We start from the raw sequence: 17,129 nt of genomic DNA on the forward strand, positions 1-17,129 counted from the left end.
AAGTCAGTGACTCTGAGCAAGCCACTTATCAGGACATTGCTAAGATGTATAAAATGAAGACATGATGTTGGTCTAAACCTATTTCACTGAGTTGTTGTTCAGGATAAAATGAGGGGCCAGTGCTGCAGCCTAGTGGGTTAAGCCTCAGTGTGCGATGCTGGTATCCCATATGTCCCTGCTACACCACTTCCTATCCAGCTCCCTGCTAATGTCCTGGAAAAGCAGTGGAAGACTGGTCCATGTACTTGGACCCCTGCTACCCGAGTGGGAGACCCAGAAGAAGCTCTTGGCTCTTAGCTTCTGCCTAGCCCAACCTGGTTGTTGCAGCCATTTGGGGAATGAACCAGCAGAGAGAAGATTGGTCTCTCTAGCTCTATGTTTTTCCTTCTCTTTCTCTGTAACTCTATCATTCAAATAAATAATAAATATTTAAAAAAATAAAATGATAGTGAATATAAAAGCCTTTTATAAATTAAGTATCATACAGAGAAGAGGCATTATATTACTTTGATTTATATGTCAGATATATTGATTAATTTTAAATGATTTCAGTTTATTCTTTTTGGGGATTTTGATTAAATATGCATTCTAACATCCCTCTCTGTGGAGGAGAGCTGCTGTTTTCTTTGATAATAAATGGAAATATGTAACAAATTGCATGAGCCTGAATTGTGAAAACAACTCATGATGATATTCCTGCTGCCAGTTCCAAAAGGATGTTTATCTTTGAATTTTAAGAGGTAACATTATTTTGGCTTTTTTATCTTTAGAGCCATTCCATGTTTATCATTTCTTTTAAAGTTAATAATCATGTAGCCATAAAAAATATACAATAAGGGATGGTGTTTTCCTAGATGCTATAAAAAATAAATGTAGGAGAAAGTTCTTTAGTGTAAAAATTCCTAAGTGTTAACAGATCGTGAAAACCAGCAACAACTGTTGTGCTGAGGATCATGATCTACAAGCAGAGGGCAGATAATTCCACAGAGATGAAAAGGGTCCGTCTAATGTTTGAGCTGTGGCCGCATTTGACTTTCATGTCCTTTCGGGACACGACGCGCTTTGTGGGAGAAGAAAGTTAATGCAGCTGCCTTCACTAATCAGTCAATGTGACCCAGCCCCTCCGGGAGGAAGGCAAAGGCAGCTACCCTCCGAGACCCACCAACCTCGAAGGCTGGTAAAGTCACCCTGTAAGTCTGTCCAGCCCATCAGGCCTAGAAATGTAATTTAGATGATTATCTCTGTGCCCATTAAACCTTGTGACCTATTGCAGTCTGTTTGAAGTCAGGCTGCTTACACTTGCTAATAGGAAAAAAAGAAGGATTAACTCGGAGGTCATGAAACCAAAGCACAGCCAAGAGGATGGCAAAAGAGCGGAGGAAACCCCTGCCCCTCTACAAGGAAGAGGAAGAGCCCTGAGAATCATAGGCTGGCCACAGAATTCACATCTTTATGGAAAAAGGATTTCTTTGGAATACAACCAAGACAGAATAGTTCACCCTCCATTTTTTCAGCATGTTTTGTCTAATTTTTAAGTATCATGTTCTAGAAAGATGGGGAGTCCTGGAATTGTTGAAAGGATCACAGCATAAGATCTGTTTGCCAAACTTACTGAAAATAATAGCTGTATTGTCTGCATCCTTTAACAATTTGAAGTAGATGCCTTAATCTGTGTGGGATCTGCTGTGAAATTCAAATAGCTTTGTGTTGTTTTAATGTACAAAAGTACTTACTAGAACCCATCAGTTTCAGTTACCCTTCAAAAGTCTATTGATTTTATATTTGCAAGAGCCAAACTCGGCTCTGGAGGCCTTACCTGGCTCAGCTTCTCCATGTATGTGGAGCCCTCATTCCTGGCGTGCATTCCAGACACCACAGCAGCAGGGGTAATTTCTTATGGCCAGAGTTTCAAAATGCTGAGGAAGCTGCTCAAATAAACTCTACTTTCCAGCTCACCTCTTTACCCGTTGAATATTTAAACTTTCTCTTCCACTTAAAGAAAATCCAAAATGACTTTTTTACATTTGTTATTCTTAAAAAATTAGTGACATCTTTGTATTGCAAAAGTTGTCTTCCCCTTCTAACAGATCAAAATGCTGTATTTTCTTAAATATTTTACTTAATATGTGCTTTTATTAGCTAAAACATGTTCCTATATGATGTTTTAGAAATAAGACTTATAGACACATTGATGTGGCAAATTCTGCAAATGTCTCACATTTACAGGAAAAGAGAAAGTCAAGCTTAGATTAAAAACCTTAACTTGGATTTAATTTTATAAATTCATAATGGCTCATAATTAAAATTAAAACTATATAAAAATACAACAAAAATTTGTGTATGTACTTATAAGATATTCTACTGAAGCAAGAGTAATAAATGTTTTTTGAAATATGAATATAATTGATAAAAATTCAAACTGCATATATGAATGAATATGCATGTGAGGGTACGTCAAACATTTCATGGGAAAATGGAATTAAAATATAAGTTTATTTTGACACACAAAAAATTGAAATCCCTGCATACAAGGTTTTTTTTTATTAAAATTTAAACAAAGGGATCTTTATGCCTCTGTATTTACTGATGTTGCCTACCAAGGAAGCTTTTGTGTCATTGTTAAATTGTTTTTATGGTGTTGATTAAATAATTCCCAATTTACTCAATAGGTGTTAACCCTCCTTTACCAGGTAAGTTTAGGTAAACCTCTGTACCAAAGCATCAGAATAACTCAAATGGATGTTTTTCATATGTGTGTGTGTGTGTGTGTATACATATATATGTGTGTATATACATATATATATATCCCCCTACTCAGTGGACTGAGTTTATTTTAACTGATAACAGAAATAATACTTCAGATTATCAAATGAAAAATGTAATGTCTAAAGTTAAAAGAAACTGTAAACTTAGTTTATGACCACTTATGTATCCAGTTAGCTATTAATTTTTCCCTGATTAAAAGTTGTCATATCTTTATTGGTAACATACAGTTTTCCAAATTCTGCTATTATTCATATGAACACAGGCTTCATTAAAGACAAGAATTTTAAAATACATAGAGCTGACATATTCATGGGCAACTTCAATGTCTCCTGACTCTGCCTCCCAGTAGTTTTCCTGCAACTTGGAAATGTTATCAAAATAAAATACAACCTATTTGGACTTACTTTGTAAATCTCTTGAAATACAGTAAAACACTCATGTGAAAGTGTCTGAAAAACCCCAAACATTTCCTTTTTCAAGCTTGTCCTAATATCCTATGAATATATCCTGTGTATGAAAAAATGGATAAAATGGTGTTTCTTACTGTTTTTAAATCTGTCAATGCATAAGAATTAGAATGTCTCCATTTAACCATTCTTAAGTTAAAACGCATCCATTATAAAATTTGAGCTATTAAAACATTTTCATGACCTTGAGATTTGGAATCAGAAAGTTTTGGGTTGAGTCACTTTCTCCTTTTAAAGTGTTTATTTATACCCTGCTCTGTAAAGAAAGGCTTTGAGCTGGCATAGAGTGAAAGCTGGATAAAAGAGATTGACAAAACAGAGCTGGAGGGCAGGAAAGGTAAAACAATTGGTCAAGGTCAAACTGCTCCTCACAGTCTCTGACAGATATCCCCAGGTGATGCCCTGTCCTCTCTGCACTCTGAGGGAGGTAATGAGGTTGGACTCAGAAAAGATTGCCTGCAAAGGCAGAAGTCAGCATCTCACAGATCATTTGCAGACATGTATTTACAGTCTTACAGATCATGGGTGCCTTCCTGTAAAATTGTGGCTTAACTCACAATACTCAGCAGACATTGAAAGCCAACTATGTTTTGCTTTGATCTCATAGCTTCATAAGCCCTGGCCAGACTGAAATACTCTTAATGTTTTTGCTGATTTGTTTTTTTCTCTATTTCCAATTGGAACAATACTGGAGACTCCTATTCCTTTACTTTAAAATATCTAATGAATCTCATGGGAAGCGGTGATTGTAGAAAGCTACTTTCTTATAGAGAGATGTAGCAATGTAAACAAATTATTTTTTAAGAAATCTTTTATTTAATAAATATAAATTTTATAGGTATAGCTTTTGGAATATAGCGGTTCTTCCCCCCATACCTGCCCTTCCACCCCCACTCCCATCCCATTCTTCATTAAGATTCATTTTAAAAAAGATTCATTTTAATTATCTTTATATACAGAAGATCAACTCTATACTTAGTGAAGATTTCAACAATTTGCACCCACGCAGACACACAAAGTATAAAGTACTGTTTGAAGACAAGTTTTACCATTAATTTGCATAGTACAACTCATTAAGGACAGAGATCCCACATGGGAAGCAAGTGCACAGTGACTCCTGTCATTGATTTAACAATTGACACTCTTGTTTATGACGTCAGTGATCACCCGAGGCTCTTGTCATGAGCTGTCAAGGCTATGGAAGCCTTTTGAGTCTACAAACTCTGACACTATTTAAACAGGGCCATAATCAAAGTGGAAGTTATCTCCTCCCTTCAGAGCAAGGTACCTCCTTCTCTGATGGCCCCTTTTTTCCACTGGGATCTCACTCACAGAGATCTTTCATGCAGACCATTTTTTGCCACAGTGCTTTGGTCTTCCATGCCTGAAATGCTCTCATGGGCTTTTTAACCAGATCTGAATGCCTTTTAAGGGCTGATTCTGTGGTCAGAGTGCTGGTAAACAAAATATTTTAACAACCATGATGTATAGTCTTTCAGAATTTTGATTCATATGATTCTCCTTTTAAAACATAAGGAATACCTGACATAATGAATAGATACATAGATAGATAGATGATAAATAGCTCAGTCTAAACCCTTGGTTATTTTTAGAATTTTAATATTAATTTTAATATTACATGTCTCATTCTGCTAAGAATCAGCTCCCAAATGCCATAGAACCTATGAAAACCTGGAGTAAATACATATAATTAATTACTCAATTTAAGGACAGATGTAGCCATCACTGACTGTCAGGGTAAGAAGAATAATCTAAATTTGATATTTCATGGCTTGCAAGTTCTAGTGATGAATAGGTTCATTTTTTTTTTTGACAGCCAGAGTTAGACAGTGAGAGAGAGAGAAAGGAGGTTCAGTGTTTATACAGATTGAACATGCATCTAAAAAACACATAGCTATTGCTTAATGTTGTTCTTTTCCTTTGGTGTGTACATGTTTTGAGTCTCCAATGAGAAATCGACTCCTTGAAGGCAGAGACCCATTGTATTGGGAGTTGTACGGGTTTGGTGTCCTCCCTTATCTTTCAGCTCAATGACTTCCAGTTCTGCAGAGGTGCTTCTAACTTCTCATTAACAAAGTCATAGTGTTTCACATTTCGATTTTCATTTAATCTCACTTATCTACTCCCATTTTATAGATCTGGACACTGAGGCACAGAGTAACTAAGTATCTCATTACACAGATAGTGGAACTAGGATTCGAATGCAGGTGGCTTGGTTCCAGTTTTATATTCTGTCAGTCTTCTACCTTAACTAAAAAGCATTCAGGTTATTATTGAAAAAATTTTTCTTTCTCAGGTTTCAATATTATTTCAAATAAATTCCAAAATTGAAGGCAAATTATCTTTTTTTAAAAAAAATAGTAACAGAGAGAGAGAGAGAGAATCCTATCTTGTTGTTCATTCTCCAAATACCTCACAGCAGGGGATGGGCCAGGCCACAGTCAGGAGCCAGGAATTCACACAAGGTCTTCTCTATGAGTGGCAGAGACAGAACTACCTCAACCATCATCTATTACTGCTTCTCAGGGTGTGCATTCACAGGAATTGGGAGCAGAGCTGGGACTGAAACCCAAGCCCTCTGATATGGAATGCCAATGTCCCAAGCAGCAGCTTAACCACTAGGCTAACCAGATTATCTTTAAAACAAAGGCCAACATTTAAATTAAGTAAACCTTGAATTAATGGCTGTCATATCTTGAAACTTCTGTTGACCCACTCTATGAAAGCATGGTAGTGGTGGATGCTTGGACTAGGAATTAAGATGGTTAAGACTCTAGCATCAGCTTGCCTGGGTTTTACTGCCCAGCTCCGGCCCCTGACTTCAGCTTCTGATGCAGTCAGACCTTGAGAGGCAGAAGTGATGCCTCTTGTATTTGGGTCCTTATTGCCCTTGTAAGAGATTTGGATTGACTGGCCTGGCCACAGTCCCAGCTGTTGTGGATATGTGGGGAGTAAACCAGTGGATGTGTGCTCTCAGTCTGTCCTTCTGTGTCTGTCCGCCTTTATAATACATAGATAATTTTTTAAAGTGCAGTAGAGGAAGGGTGAAGCTGACAACAGAGTGAGCCGACAAAGACAAGAGAAGCTCAGGGCAGCTCCCCATAGCAAATAGATCCATAGGCCAGACAGCTACTACCCCAAGAGATGTGGTTCATATTCTTTCAGTGAAACGTGGCAGCAGGGGTCCAAGAAGCAGCAAATTGACTTGAGGTGAGTTGCCTCCTACATTGGACAGTCTGGAATGAATGACATTTGCTGATTTGGTGGAACAGGCAGGTGAGAATTACTTAAAGAATTAGTCCAGTTCTAGCAGGACCTGACCCTAGAATAGGACTAGAGAAATAATAGGAGAGTTTCACATGAAAAAAAAAACAACAAAAACAAAAAGCCACTAGCCCTGGAAAAAACGGGAACTTCACAGTTAGTTATAAATAATACCACTTACATAAATAAAATAAAAATCAGGCTTCCTAAATAGCATGGAAAAAGAGGGGAACTTCTCTAAATATGTCTTGGAACCACTACAATCATAAAAGCCATCATTATCTCTTTCTCACTGTTTCCTTTGGTTTTGTTTTCTAATTTTTAAAAAGTGTTTTACAGAAAATCAATAGCTTTTACAGTATTACATTTGGGATATTAAAAATTACAGTTGGAATATTACATTTAATTTTGGTTTACTCATTACTAAACATGTATAAATTGGATGGAGTTCAGAGAAAAGCAAGGAAAAACATTAACAGAATGAAAGGACTGATTTATTAGTGAGGATGAAAGGAATGAGATATGTCCAAAAGGAGAGAAGATCATGACAACAGCTCACAAACATCTGAAAGGTGCAAACTCTTTTTTTTTTAATCTTTATAACATCAAGTATATCTTGTCACAGTGATTTGTTTTAGAAAGAATGTCACTACTTGATGTGTTTATGGAGACAATGGAAAGAACCAATGTAATGAACCTTATTGGACACTTCTTTGGTTCAGTTTGAAAGGACTAGAGAAATTTGAAGTAAAATGTTGATTATTTATATTATTTCTATCACAGAGATTTCTTCAACCCTAGGAAAGGGAGCATCTATGACAATGGTGACTAGAAGCTTTGCAAAGAATAGAAGGATTGATAGCTTTACAGTAAACCTGCCATGTTTGACTTATATCTACTTCATTTTGCTACCCCAGAAGTAAGAGTACTGTGGCAAAAGGATGATTATTTAGAAGCAAAGAATGGCAGCTGCTTATATTTTTGTATTTTGGTTTCCTTGTTGGCTTCTATCCATTCTTTGGCAGGAAACATACCACGGAGGCTTAAATACATCGAGATTAAATTATTTTCTAGCAATGATCCCTTTCTTAGTATGGCTTTCTAGTGAGAAGGGTGCAAGTTCCTTTCTTGGATCTGTCAGTTGCCTCTTAGAATGGGAATAATAACAACTCAGTTCCTTCTCTATGAGGATTAAATGTTGCATGTGTGTCAAATTTACCAGCACATAGCAGCTGTTTAGTTCATATTAACTCTCACCGGTTCCCCACCCCTATCCTCTGTCCATTCCATTCAATTCTATACAAGTCCCTGGTGGTGCGAAGTTATTATACTTACCTAGAGAAGCAAAAAAAAAAAAAAAAAAAAAAACCATAGCAAAAACATTTTAAAAGATTTTAAATTTTGTATAAGCCAAACAAAACACATATATAGACCATACACATGGAAACTTCATAAAGTTAGTAGAAAATGGAATGAAAAATAAATTTATTTTCTTTCAAAAAATTTTTAAAATTGATGCCCAGGTTGTTTTTTTATTTTCATAAAATGGATTATCCATGACCTTTTTGAAGACTCCTCAAAGTTATCTTAAATGATTCTTTCCATCAAGAGTTTTGGAAAACTCAGAAAGAAAGTACAGACACTGAATACAATGTCTCAATGTTTAAAGACAAACAAACAAAGAACAGTGCAGTTGGGCAGCTCCTTCCAAAGAGTAGTGATGAGGAAGGGCTGCACTGCTTCGTGGCAGTTGTCCTCTCTAAGGGGCAGCTGGCCAGTGCTCCAGCTACTGTGATGCGATGACAAGATGTTTTTGTACTATTAACCTGTGCTTCTTTCCTCCTTTTTCCTGCCACCGCTGTTTGCCTTGCACATAGGGAGCATCTAGTATTTTCTGTTCTGTCACAGCACGTGAAGTTGTCATACAATGCAAGTAAGAAAATAAAATCTAGGGTGGGCGTGTAGTGGCTTGGGATGCCCATATGTAGGTACCTGGGGTTGAGTCTCAGCTCTGCTCCAGGTTCAAGCCTCCTGCTATGTGCACCCTGAGAGGCACAGATGATGGCTCAAATGGCTTTATTACTGGGGTCCCTTCCACCCATATGGGGAAATCCTGATGGAGTTCCCAGCTCCTGCCTTAGCCTGCCTCTGCTCTGACTGTTGTAGGCATTTGGGAAGTGAACCTGTGGTTGGGATCATTCTCCCTCTTCTCTCCCTCTCTCTCAAGTTTCTAGAAACTAATCTGTTACAATGAGCACTAAGATATTGCAGTTTTCTGGATTGCTGAACAGAAGGAGAAAGCAAGAGAGAAAGAGAGCTGAGTGTGCTGGGACATGTCCCTGAGAAGCACCCTTGAAACCCAGAGCCTCTGTCAGCAGAGGCACAAGAGTTTGGGAGCCCAGAGAAGCCCTCGCCTTCACTCTTCTGAATGCAGCTCTGTAGGTAGGCAAGTTGAGCCAGCAACTGGTGAAAGCAGGAGAAATGACACCATGGAATACCAGAGAATTAGCATCCCAGGCAACCCCATCAAGTGTCCTATGGCCCCATCACTAAATGTGAACGCATCTAGAAGTTCCCTGTCCTCTGACTTCCTGAAGGAATCTGGGTTTAACTAGAAATTAAATTTCTTTTCAGAGAATGTTATATTTTTACATATATCAAGTTTGTGGTTTGTGAAACCTGCACCCTACCATATTACACAAGTTTTGTTCTCGTTGTTATTGTATGGGCAGTAACTTCACGCTGTAATGTGGGAGTAGAGGGAGATTGAAAGACTGCATGATCAGAAAGTTGTGCTTCAAGAACATTTGAATATGAGTCTTAAATGTGGTGAAAAGATAGGTATTCAGACAGGTGGACAGGGCTGTCAAGATGCTGAAGCCTGCACATAAGCAATGGACAGGAGCACTTTGCAAAGGAAACATGACAGAGGATTTGAGCTTCAGTGACGAAGGGTGAATGGTGCCCTCAATAAACATTCAGAGAAACAAGAAGGGCTGGCTTTGTGGATAAGGTGAATATATTCACTGGACAAATTTAGTTTTTGAGGGACAGGTGTGTGCTATGTATAGAAAAGCTATCATGCAACTAATTGAAATCTGAAGGGAACGGCTGAGACTGGGATGTGGATGTGGGTGGCATTGGTACAAAAGTAATAACCCAGTTAGTGAAGATAGATGAACTATCCAAGGAGGGAGTAGAGAAAATGCTTCCAAGGAGAGGATGCTGGGAGAGCCCTGTAGTTTTGAGGTGAGAATGAGCATGTAACAGAAAACAAAGAGACAGGAGAAGAAAACCAAGCAGGACTGTGCCTTGGAAGCCCAGTGTGCACGGTGTTTCAGAAAGGAGTGGAGTCAAGCACTGAAGAGAAGCAGTGGTTGGGGAAGATGGTGGGGAAGAGCTGACCCACTGGCCCAGTCTGACAGGAGTAGAGACTGAGGGATGAACCATTTCCTGGGAACCTGAGGGCAGAAGCCAGATTGCAAGGTGAAGAAGGGAGTGAGGCTGTGGGTGTTAATAGCTGTAGATATACCCATGTGTGCTCTTTCTAAGAAGTTTGGCAGTGAATGAAGTAGAGAATGATGGTTGGAGTAAGATGAAGCCAAGGTCGTCAGGAAGCATCCAACTTACTGTTGACCTACATGTTCTAATGTGTATGTATAATAAATTTTGAGGATGGGCAGGATTATTGTCTGAAGATACTATCATAATGCTGTCCAGAGTGGAATGTTTCTGGTACCTTCTTCCAAACAACACCAGAGTAGTTTTTTTGTGTTTTTTTTTTTAAGTGTGTTTGTACCTTTAAGGCATTAATTATTAAAGTAATTATGTCTCTCCTCCTTTCTCTCAATGAATGAACTTTTAAAAATAAAATGAATAACTCATCTCTTAGTGACTCTTCAAACAAGGACCTTTCCTAACATTTAATTATCTCTAAACTAACTTGATTTGTTTTCACAGAAAAAGATTATATGCTGTGATTATTTAAAATCACTTTCAAGAAATACCCAGCTGTAAGGAATCTGCACTTGGGCAAATTGCATAAAGGTGTGTGATGATTTTTAAACTGATTCACTGTGCTTTCTTAGGAGAGATCATCATACTCCGGGAGAAACACACGTGTTCAGCAGGTGCCTGTTTTATATATTGTTTAAGAGTGAGTGGCTTCCTCAGCTTGCTCAATGTAGTGCTGTGTTCTTCAAGTAAACCTGAAGATTTAGCAGCAGTTTGCTTATCATCTAAGAGGGAAAAGTTATTCCATGCAGAGGGAACAATGTACGAAGTTTCCAGTTGCTGAAATTTTGAAATCTTTATACATTGGCTAATAAAGTACCACTGTCCCCTGCAAAACCAAATTATATTGGAATCTGTTTCCTTGGATGGAATTCAAGATATTTGTTTGAAGTCTACTTTTCACAAAATATTATATGACCTGTATACAAATACATGATTCATTTTAGGGTAAACATAGTAAAAATTTGTCCTATCTGAGAAAGACACCACCATGAAAACTGCTCTCCAATTTCACCTGTAAGGGATGTTAGTTCTTACCCAAAATTCCAGCTTGGGTAATATTAAAGTTGGCAAGTACTGTTGTTAGCCCAAATAGATTTGTACTATTTTAATAAATCTCAGTAAAATTGCTAAGCCCTATATCCTCCATAAACAGGAGAAAGGCTATATTACTAGGTCCATGAGGAAAGTAAAACACACAACTGTTGAATCTCTGTCCAGAGGTCACACATCTAGCTTAAGGCAAGGCTGAATATTATTGTCAGTAAACTCTAAATAAAATAATATTAGATACACATTGAACATATTCAAGTCTCACAACTTTTTTTTTTTTTTTTTTGACAGGCAGAGTGGATAGTGAGAGAGAGAGACAGAAAGGTCTTCCTTTTGCCGTTGGTTCACCCTCCAATGGCCGCTGCGGCCGGCGCACCGCGCTGATCCCAAAGGCAGGAGCCAGGTACTTCTCCTGGTCTCCCATGGGGTGCAGGGCCCAAGCACTTGGGCCATCCTCCACTGCACTCATGGGCCACAGCAGAGAGCTGGCCTGGAAGAGGGGCAACCGGGACAGAATCCGGCGCCCCCACCGGGACTAGAACAGGTGTGCCGGCGCCGCAAGGTGGAGGATTAGCCTAGTGAGCCGCGGCGCCGGCTAAAGTCTCACAACTCTTCATATGATTTTGAACCAGATATTCCTGGAAAAGCTGCTATATGGAGATTCAAAAACCGCATATATTCCAACATAAACATGAGAGCTATTTGGGATGCTGTTTATGTCTCAATCAGCTGCGTCACACATGCTTACTTTCCCTTGCAGACTCTTGTGCCATGGACTGATGCAAAGAATTAAATCTTTCTATTATTTTAAACAATAAGTATCAACAAAATCACTACAGAAGATACAATAAAATTAGAGTATGTCGACCGACCTCCATTAAACACTCAAATGGGAGAGGTGTTTTTTTTTTTTTGGTTTGTTTGTTTTAGTGATGTTATATTTCCTGAAACAAAAATTCATAAGAATAGGAGGGGAATTCAAAAAGTTCATGGGAAAATGGAATTAAAAGATAATGAGCATTTTCCATGAACATTTGAAGCCCGCTTATAATGCCAAAAAGTTTAGGTTGACTATGTTAAAGTATGGCTTACTTCATTAAAATCATACCAGCTCTTAGGAAATTTAAAAGAACCCAGTGAATAATAAGAGTGAAGTGGCAGTTTGGTGACCAATCTTCTTTCCTTCCCTGCCTCCCCCATTCTCCTGCCTGCCTTTCTCTTTATCTTCTCCCTCCTATCTCCTTTACTTTACTCCTTTGGTGATTTTTTTTGTGGCTACTGTCATTATATCTCTAAGGCTGAGATCCCTCCCCACCTTTTTAAAAAAAAAAAAAAGATTTATTTATTTGCAAGGCATAGAGAGAGAGAGAGAGAATATTTCATCCACTGGTTCACTCCCCAAATAACCACAATGGCTAGGGCTGCCAGGAACCTGGAACTCCATTCACATTTCCCACCTTTGTAGCAGTGGCTCAAGTTCTTGGGTCATCTTCTGCCTACTTTCTGGGAGCGTTAGCAGGGAGTTTGATCAGAGGTGGAGCAGCTGGGACTCGAACCAGCACCGCTATGAGGTGGCAGCATTGCAGGTGGCAGCTTCATCTGCTGTGCCATAATAACATTCCTTGAGACTTGTTGGCTTCTGTTTCAACTGAAGTTCAGTATAACTGGAAAGAACTCACCACAGAGGACCACCCAGGGGTGGGATTGTAAATTCCAGGGTGAGGCTGCCAGCCTTGGGTGTGAAGTCCAGCTCCCTCCATGCTGTTGGTATTACCCTGGGTAAGTTATTTTGCCTCATCTCCAAGACAAGGATAGCAGCACCTATGTCACTGTATTACTGCGAGTATTGGAGCATTGATCACACAGTGTATGTAGCCTGAGGGCCTTTGTGCCCTGGTCCAAGGAAGGTGGTGCCATATACTAGTTTCCTCCTTTATTCTTATTCCCTTTTATACTAGCATTTTTTTCCTTCAGAGAATTATTCCTTTTTATTATCCTAAGGTCCACCTTTTGTCCTTTCAAAGAAAAAAAATTCATTTAGCTTTCTACAAAGCCTTACAAAAATGCAATAATCTGCCAAGAAATTGTAATTATAAATAGCTGGATAATCCATAGTAATTATGTGCCATGGAACCCACAAGCTTCTCCCCGCTTGCCAAGTGCTTATTTAGACTCTCTGGGCCTAGAAATTGTTTGGCTTAATAGTGAACCAGTCAATTCTTTCTCTTAAGATTTCTAGCATTTCCTGTTTCCATTCAGCTTAGAACGTCTTCCTCTTTTATCAGTTGTCAGCAAGAAGTAAAGTGGCACATGGTTATGAAAAATTTTAGATTTAATAATAGTTGCTTGAACATCTTTAAAACTTTTAAAAGCTAGAGTTGTGACAGTTGTCAACTCAGAGGTATTTATTTAATATTAAGTTGGACACAGATTTGAGAGCACAGTAGGCTCTTACCTGCTAATGCACACCCTGGGAGGCAGCAGGTGAGCTCAGGTACTTGGCTCCCTGCCCCCACATGGCAGACCTGGTTGAAGTTCCTGTATCCTAGCTTCACCCTGGTCCAGCTTCAGTTGTTGACGGCATCCGAGGAGTGAACCAGTGGATGGAAGATATCTCTGTCTGCTTCTCAAATAATTAATTTATGAAAGAACTTGCCTTTAAAGTCTTTCTGAGGGAAACCAGGGATTTCTTTCTCCATGTTCCATCATAGACCTGACAGATAAAGCAACACAGAAAGCAGCAGTGTTGGTGAATAAGAGCTCAGGAAACTGCCTGAGCAAGTTTTTAAATGATATCAATACCCTGGCTATTTGTAGGGGTTAAATGTAAACAGAACATAATTGATATTAGTTTTCCAGATATTCCAGTTTTCAGAATTTCAATTTTGCTTTCAAGCTGGTTAACAACATATATTTAGAAAAAGGCACAAAAATGACGAAATTTGGGCAACTGAGGAAGCCCTTATCTGTTGATTAAAGCTTCATGCAACTCACTTGGGGGAAAGACCAATTGCCTTCCATGCTTCCTTAAAAAGATTTGTTTTGTGTAACTCTTTTCTTCCAAGAGGAAGGAAGTAGAACCATAGTTACATCATTTGTTGGATATGAAAGTTTGGATTTAGTCATTTTTTCTAGTATTTAAGTGAATATCCAAGGAATAATATTTCTATTATTTATTTTTATGGTAAGAAGAATGTTTTCAGCCTACTGAAAAAACAGAGCAGGCCTACATTCCTGTGAACAGTTAAAATGTAAATGTAGTGGAGATTCTGGTCCAGTGTCGGATAAATGTGAAATAAGTAATATTGGGCTGGCGCCGCGGCTCACTAAGCTAATCCTATACCTGCGGCACTGGTACTCCTGGTTCTAGTCCTGGTTGGGGCACTGGGTTCTGTCCTGGTTGCTCCTCTTCCAGTCCAGCTCTCTGCTGTGGCCCGGGAAGGCAGTGGAGGATGGCCCATGTGTTTGGGCCCTGCACCCGCATGGGAGACCAGGAGGAAGCACCTGGCTCCTGGCTTCGGATCGGCGCAGCGCGCCAGCTGTAGCAGCCATCTGGGGGGTGAACCAATGGAAGGAAGACCTTTCTGTCTCTCTCACTGTCTAACTCTGCCTGTCAAAAAAAGAGAAAGAAGTAATATTATTATTTTCATTTAATCCTAAAGCTGGTGTTCATTTCAATGGTGACCCACTGAAAGTCATACAGTGCTTAACCTCTATTGTTTAACTTTTAAGCAGAGTCATATTTCCTCTTAATAAGTGTTACATTCTATTTCAGACATAAAACCAGTGGGTGGGTTTTCCATTTCTTCCAACTTTAACAATATTAAAGATAATCGCAACTATTTTCTACATTATACTTAGTACGCATAATAATCCTCTTAATCAAAAACCTGGCAAAGAAATGAGAGGAGTACTTTTAGGGGGTGAACAGAAAATCATTGCAAAATAGATACAGAAGTGCATTCAGTTTACATTAGTGGTCAATTAAGGGAATCATAGAATAAATTGGTTACATTTGCCCTATGAAACAGTTTAGTTTCTTTTTTTAAAATTTTTTAATTAATTTTTTTTTTGACAGGCAGAGTGGACAGTGAGAGAGAGAGAGAGAAAAAGGTCTTCCTTTGCCGTTGGTTCACCCTCCAATGGCCACCACGGCCGGCGCGCTGCAGCCGGCGCACCGCGCTGATCCGATGGCAGGAGCCAGGTGCTTCTCCTGGTCTCCCATGGGGTGCAGGGCCCAAGTACTTGGGCCATCCTCCACTGCACTCCCTGGCCACAGCAGAGAGCTGGTGTGGAAGAGGGGCAACCGGGACAGAATCCGGCGCCCCAACCGGGACTAGAACCTTGTGTGCTGGCGCCACAAGGCGGAGGATTAGCCTAGTGAGCCGCGGCGCCGGCCAATTTAGTTTCTTTAATTGCAAAGCGAATCTTGTTAAATCTAGAGAGGGAACAATATTGAATGTTTAATGAAATATACAGTGGAGAGCATAAAAAACTCATTATTGTTCTCCCTGGAATTGCTTAATGCCTGTCATTCAATGTGGAGGGAAAGATGTGCAAGGATTCTTTGATGAATGGATGTCACTCTATTCTGTGATTAAAGCGCACACTCTCTTGCAGCAGAACCTTTCAGAAACATATGCTGCCCATCATAAATGATGGCCAGTGGGAGCTGTGTGATTACAACAGGCACAATGGATCACCACCCTTGAGATGCAAAGCAGGATAAAAATTCTCTGTATCAACAGCCACATGTAGAATAGTACATGTCTCTAGAAGTTTTTAAGTCTTTGCTAGACCAAGATCTTTAATGTTTGCATGACTCAAACATCAGCCAGTGATGTGTATCTCCAGAGGGATGGCATAAGGTACAAAAACATTCTATTCCTTTATTCTTTAGTGAGTAGATATACACATTTCATAAATGATGGTGAAATAGCATAGGAAAATGTTCACTACAGGATTATTTTAAAATACTAATTTTTACTTCTAACAAGCTTAGGTTTTAAATCTAAATCCTTGTTAAGTAACAGGAGATTAAATAAATGGACAACATGCAAAGCTTGATACCTGTAATGACCCAGAATCAAACAAATTTTGTTATAAACAAAAATTAAGAATACAGTTTTAAGGTATGGAATCAATTTCCAAGAGGTAGTGGAGGTTTGGGTGGTACTTGGGTAGAGGATTACATACAACATGACTTCTTCCTTCTTTTCATTCCCCATCTTTACATTTGTGGTACAAAACTCATAAAGCAACTGCATTTGGTGAATGTGAGCAAACTGTGCACCTACTAAGGGTTCTTTTGAATGAATTGCCGCTGGTGACATGTGTCCAGTTATCACAGCCTTCAAATGAATTGTTTGGTCCACAGCATGCTGCTGATAGCTGAGATTCTGTGCTTGAACAATCCAGAAATCCCATTCTAGTGAGAAGAAAGGAAGAAATACTCCACTAAAATAGCAGTGGGCAGTAGTAATATGACATAGGGCATTTCAGGTGCTTCTCAAACAACTAACGGGTCACGCTGGCTGATGCATTAAAGTGTTGAGATTCAAATACAACAAACTGGATACAGCACTAAAAGTTATGGAATAAATATTTTACCATTGGTCAATCTTCCACAGAATCATTAAGAAAACAAACCAAGAAGAAAGACATTTAATTTAAATTTAGTTCTCTGGTTAAAACATTATTCCATATTCAAAATCTTACCTAGTGTGTTTTTGGATGGACAGGGAAACAAATTTGTTAAGTATTCAAATTTTTGTTCCTTCTTTTTCTTTCTTTTTTAAAGATTTAATTATTTATTTGAAAGTCAGAGGTATAGAAAGAGAAGGGGGAATGTAGGAAGGGAGGGAGGGAGGAAGGTGGAGAGCCAGAGAGAGAGAGAAAGAGAGAGAGAGAGGCTGATTCTATTTAATGGTTTACTCCCCAAATTGCTGCAACGGCCAGAGCTGGGCCACTCTGAAGCCAGGAGCCAAGAGCTTCTTTCCAGATCTCCCGTGTGGGTACAGGGGCCCAAGAACTTGCTTCATCTTC

At 39.0% G+C, this 17,129-nt stretch overlaps 1 protein-coding gene across 6 annotated transcripts in view; it reads left to right on the forward strand.

Annotated features, from left to right (window-relative positions):
• CPED1 (cadherin like and PC-esterase domain containing 1) overlaps positions 1 to 17,129 on the forward strand; it is a 587,225-nt gene that overhangs the window by 199,556 nt on the left and 370,540 nt on the right. Inside the window, exon 16 of one of the 6 annotated variants that reach the window (XM_089329476.1) lies at positions 10,479 to 10,560. The exons of the other annotated variants lie outside the window; for them this stretch is intronic. Within the exon in view, the coding sequence (XP_089185602.1) occupies positions 10,479 to 10,535 (57 nt within the window). The 3' untranslated portion in view covers positions 10,536 to 10,560. Of the gene's footprint in view, positions 1 to 10,478; positions 10,561 to 17,129 lie in introns of those variants that run through there. 6 annotated transcript variants of the gene reach the window in all.

Source organism: Oryctolagus cuniculus, chromosome 3, assembly GCF_051225735.1.
Source record: "Oryctolagus cuniculus isolate XC-2025 breed Fujian yellow rabbit chromosome 3, ASM5122573v1, whole genome shotgun sequence".
NCBI lineage: Eukaryota > Metazoa > Chordata > Mammalia > Lagomorpha > Leporidae > Oryctolagus > Oryctolagus cuniculus.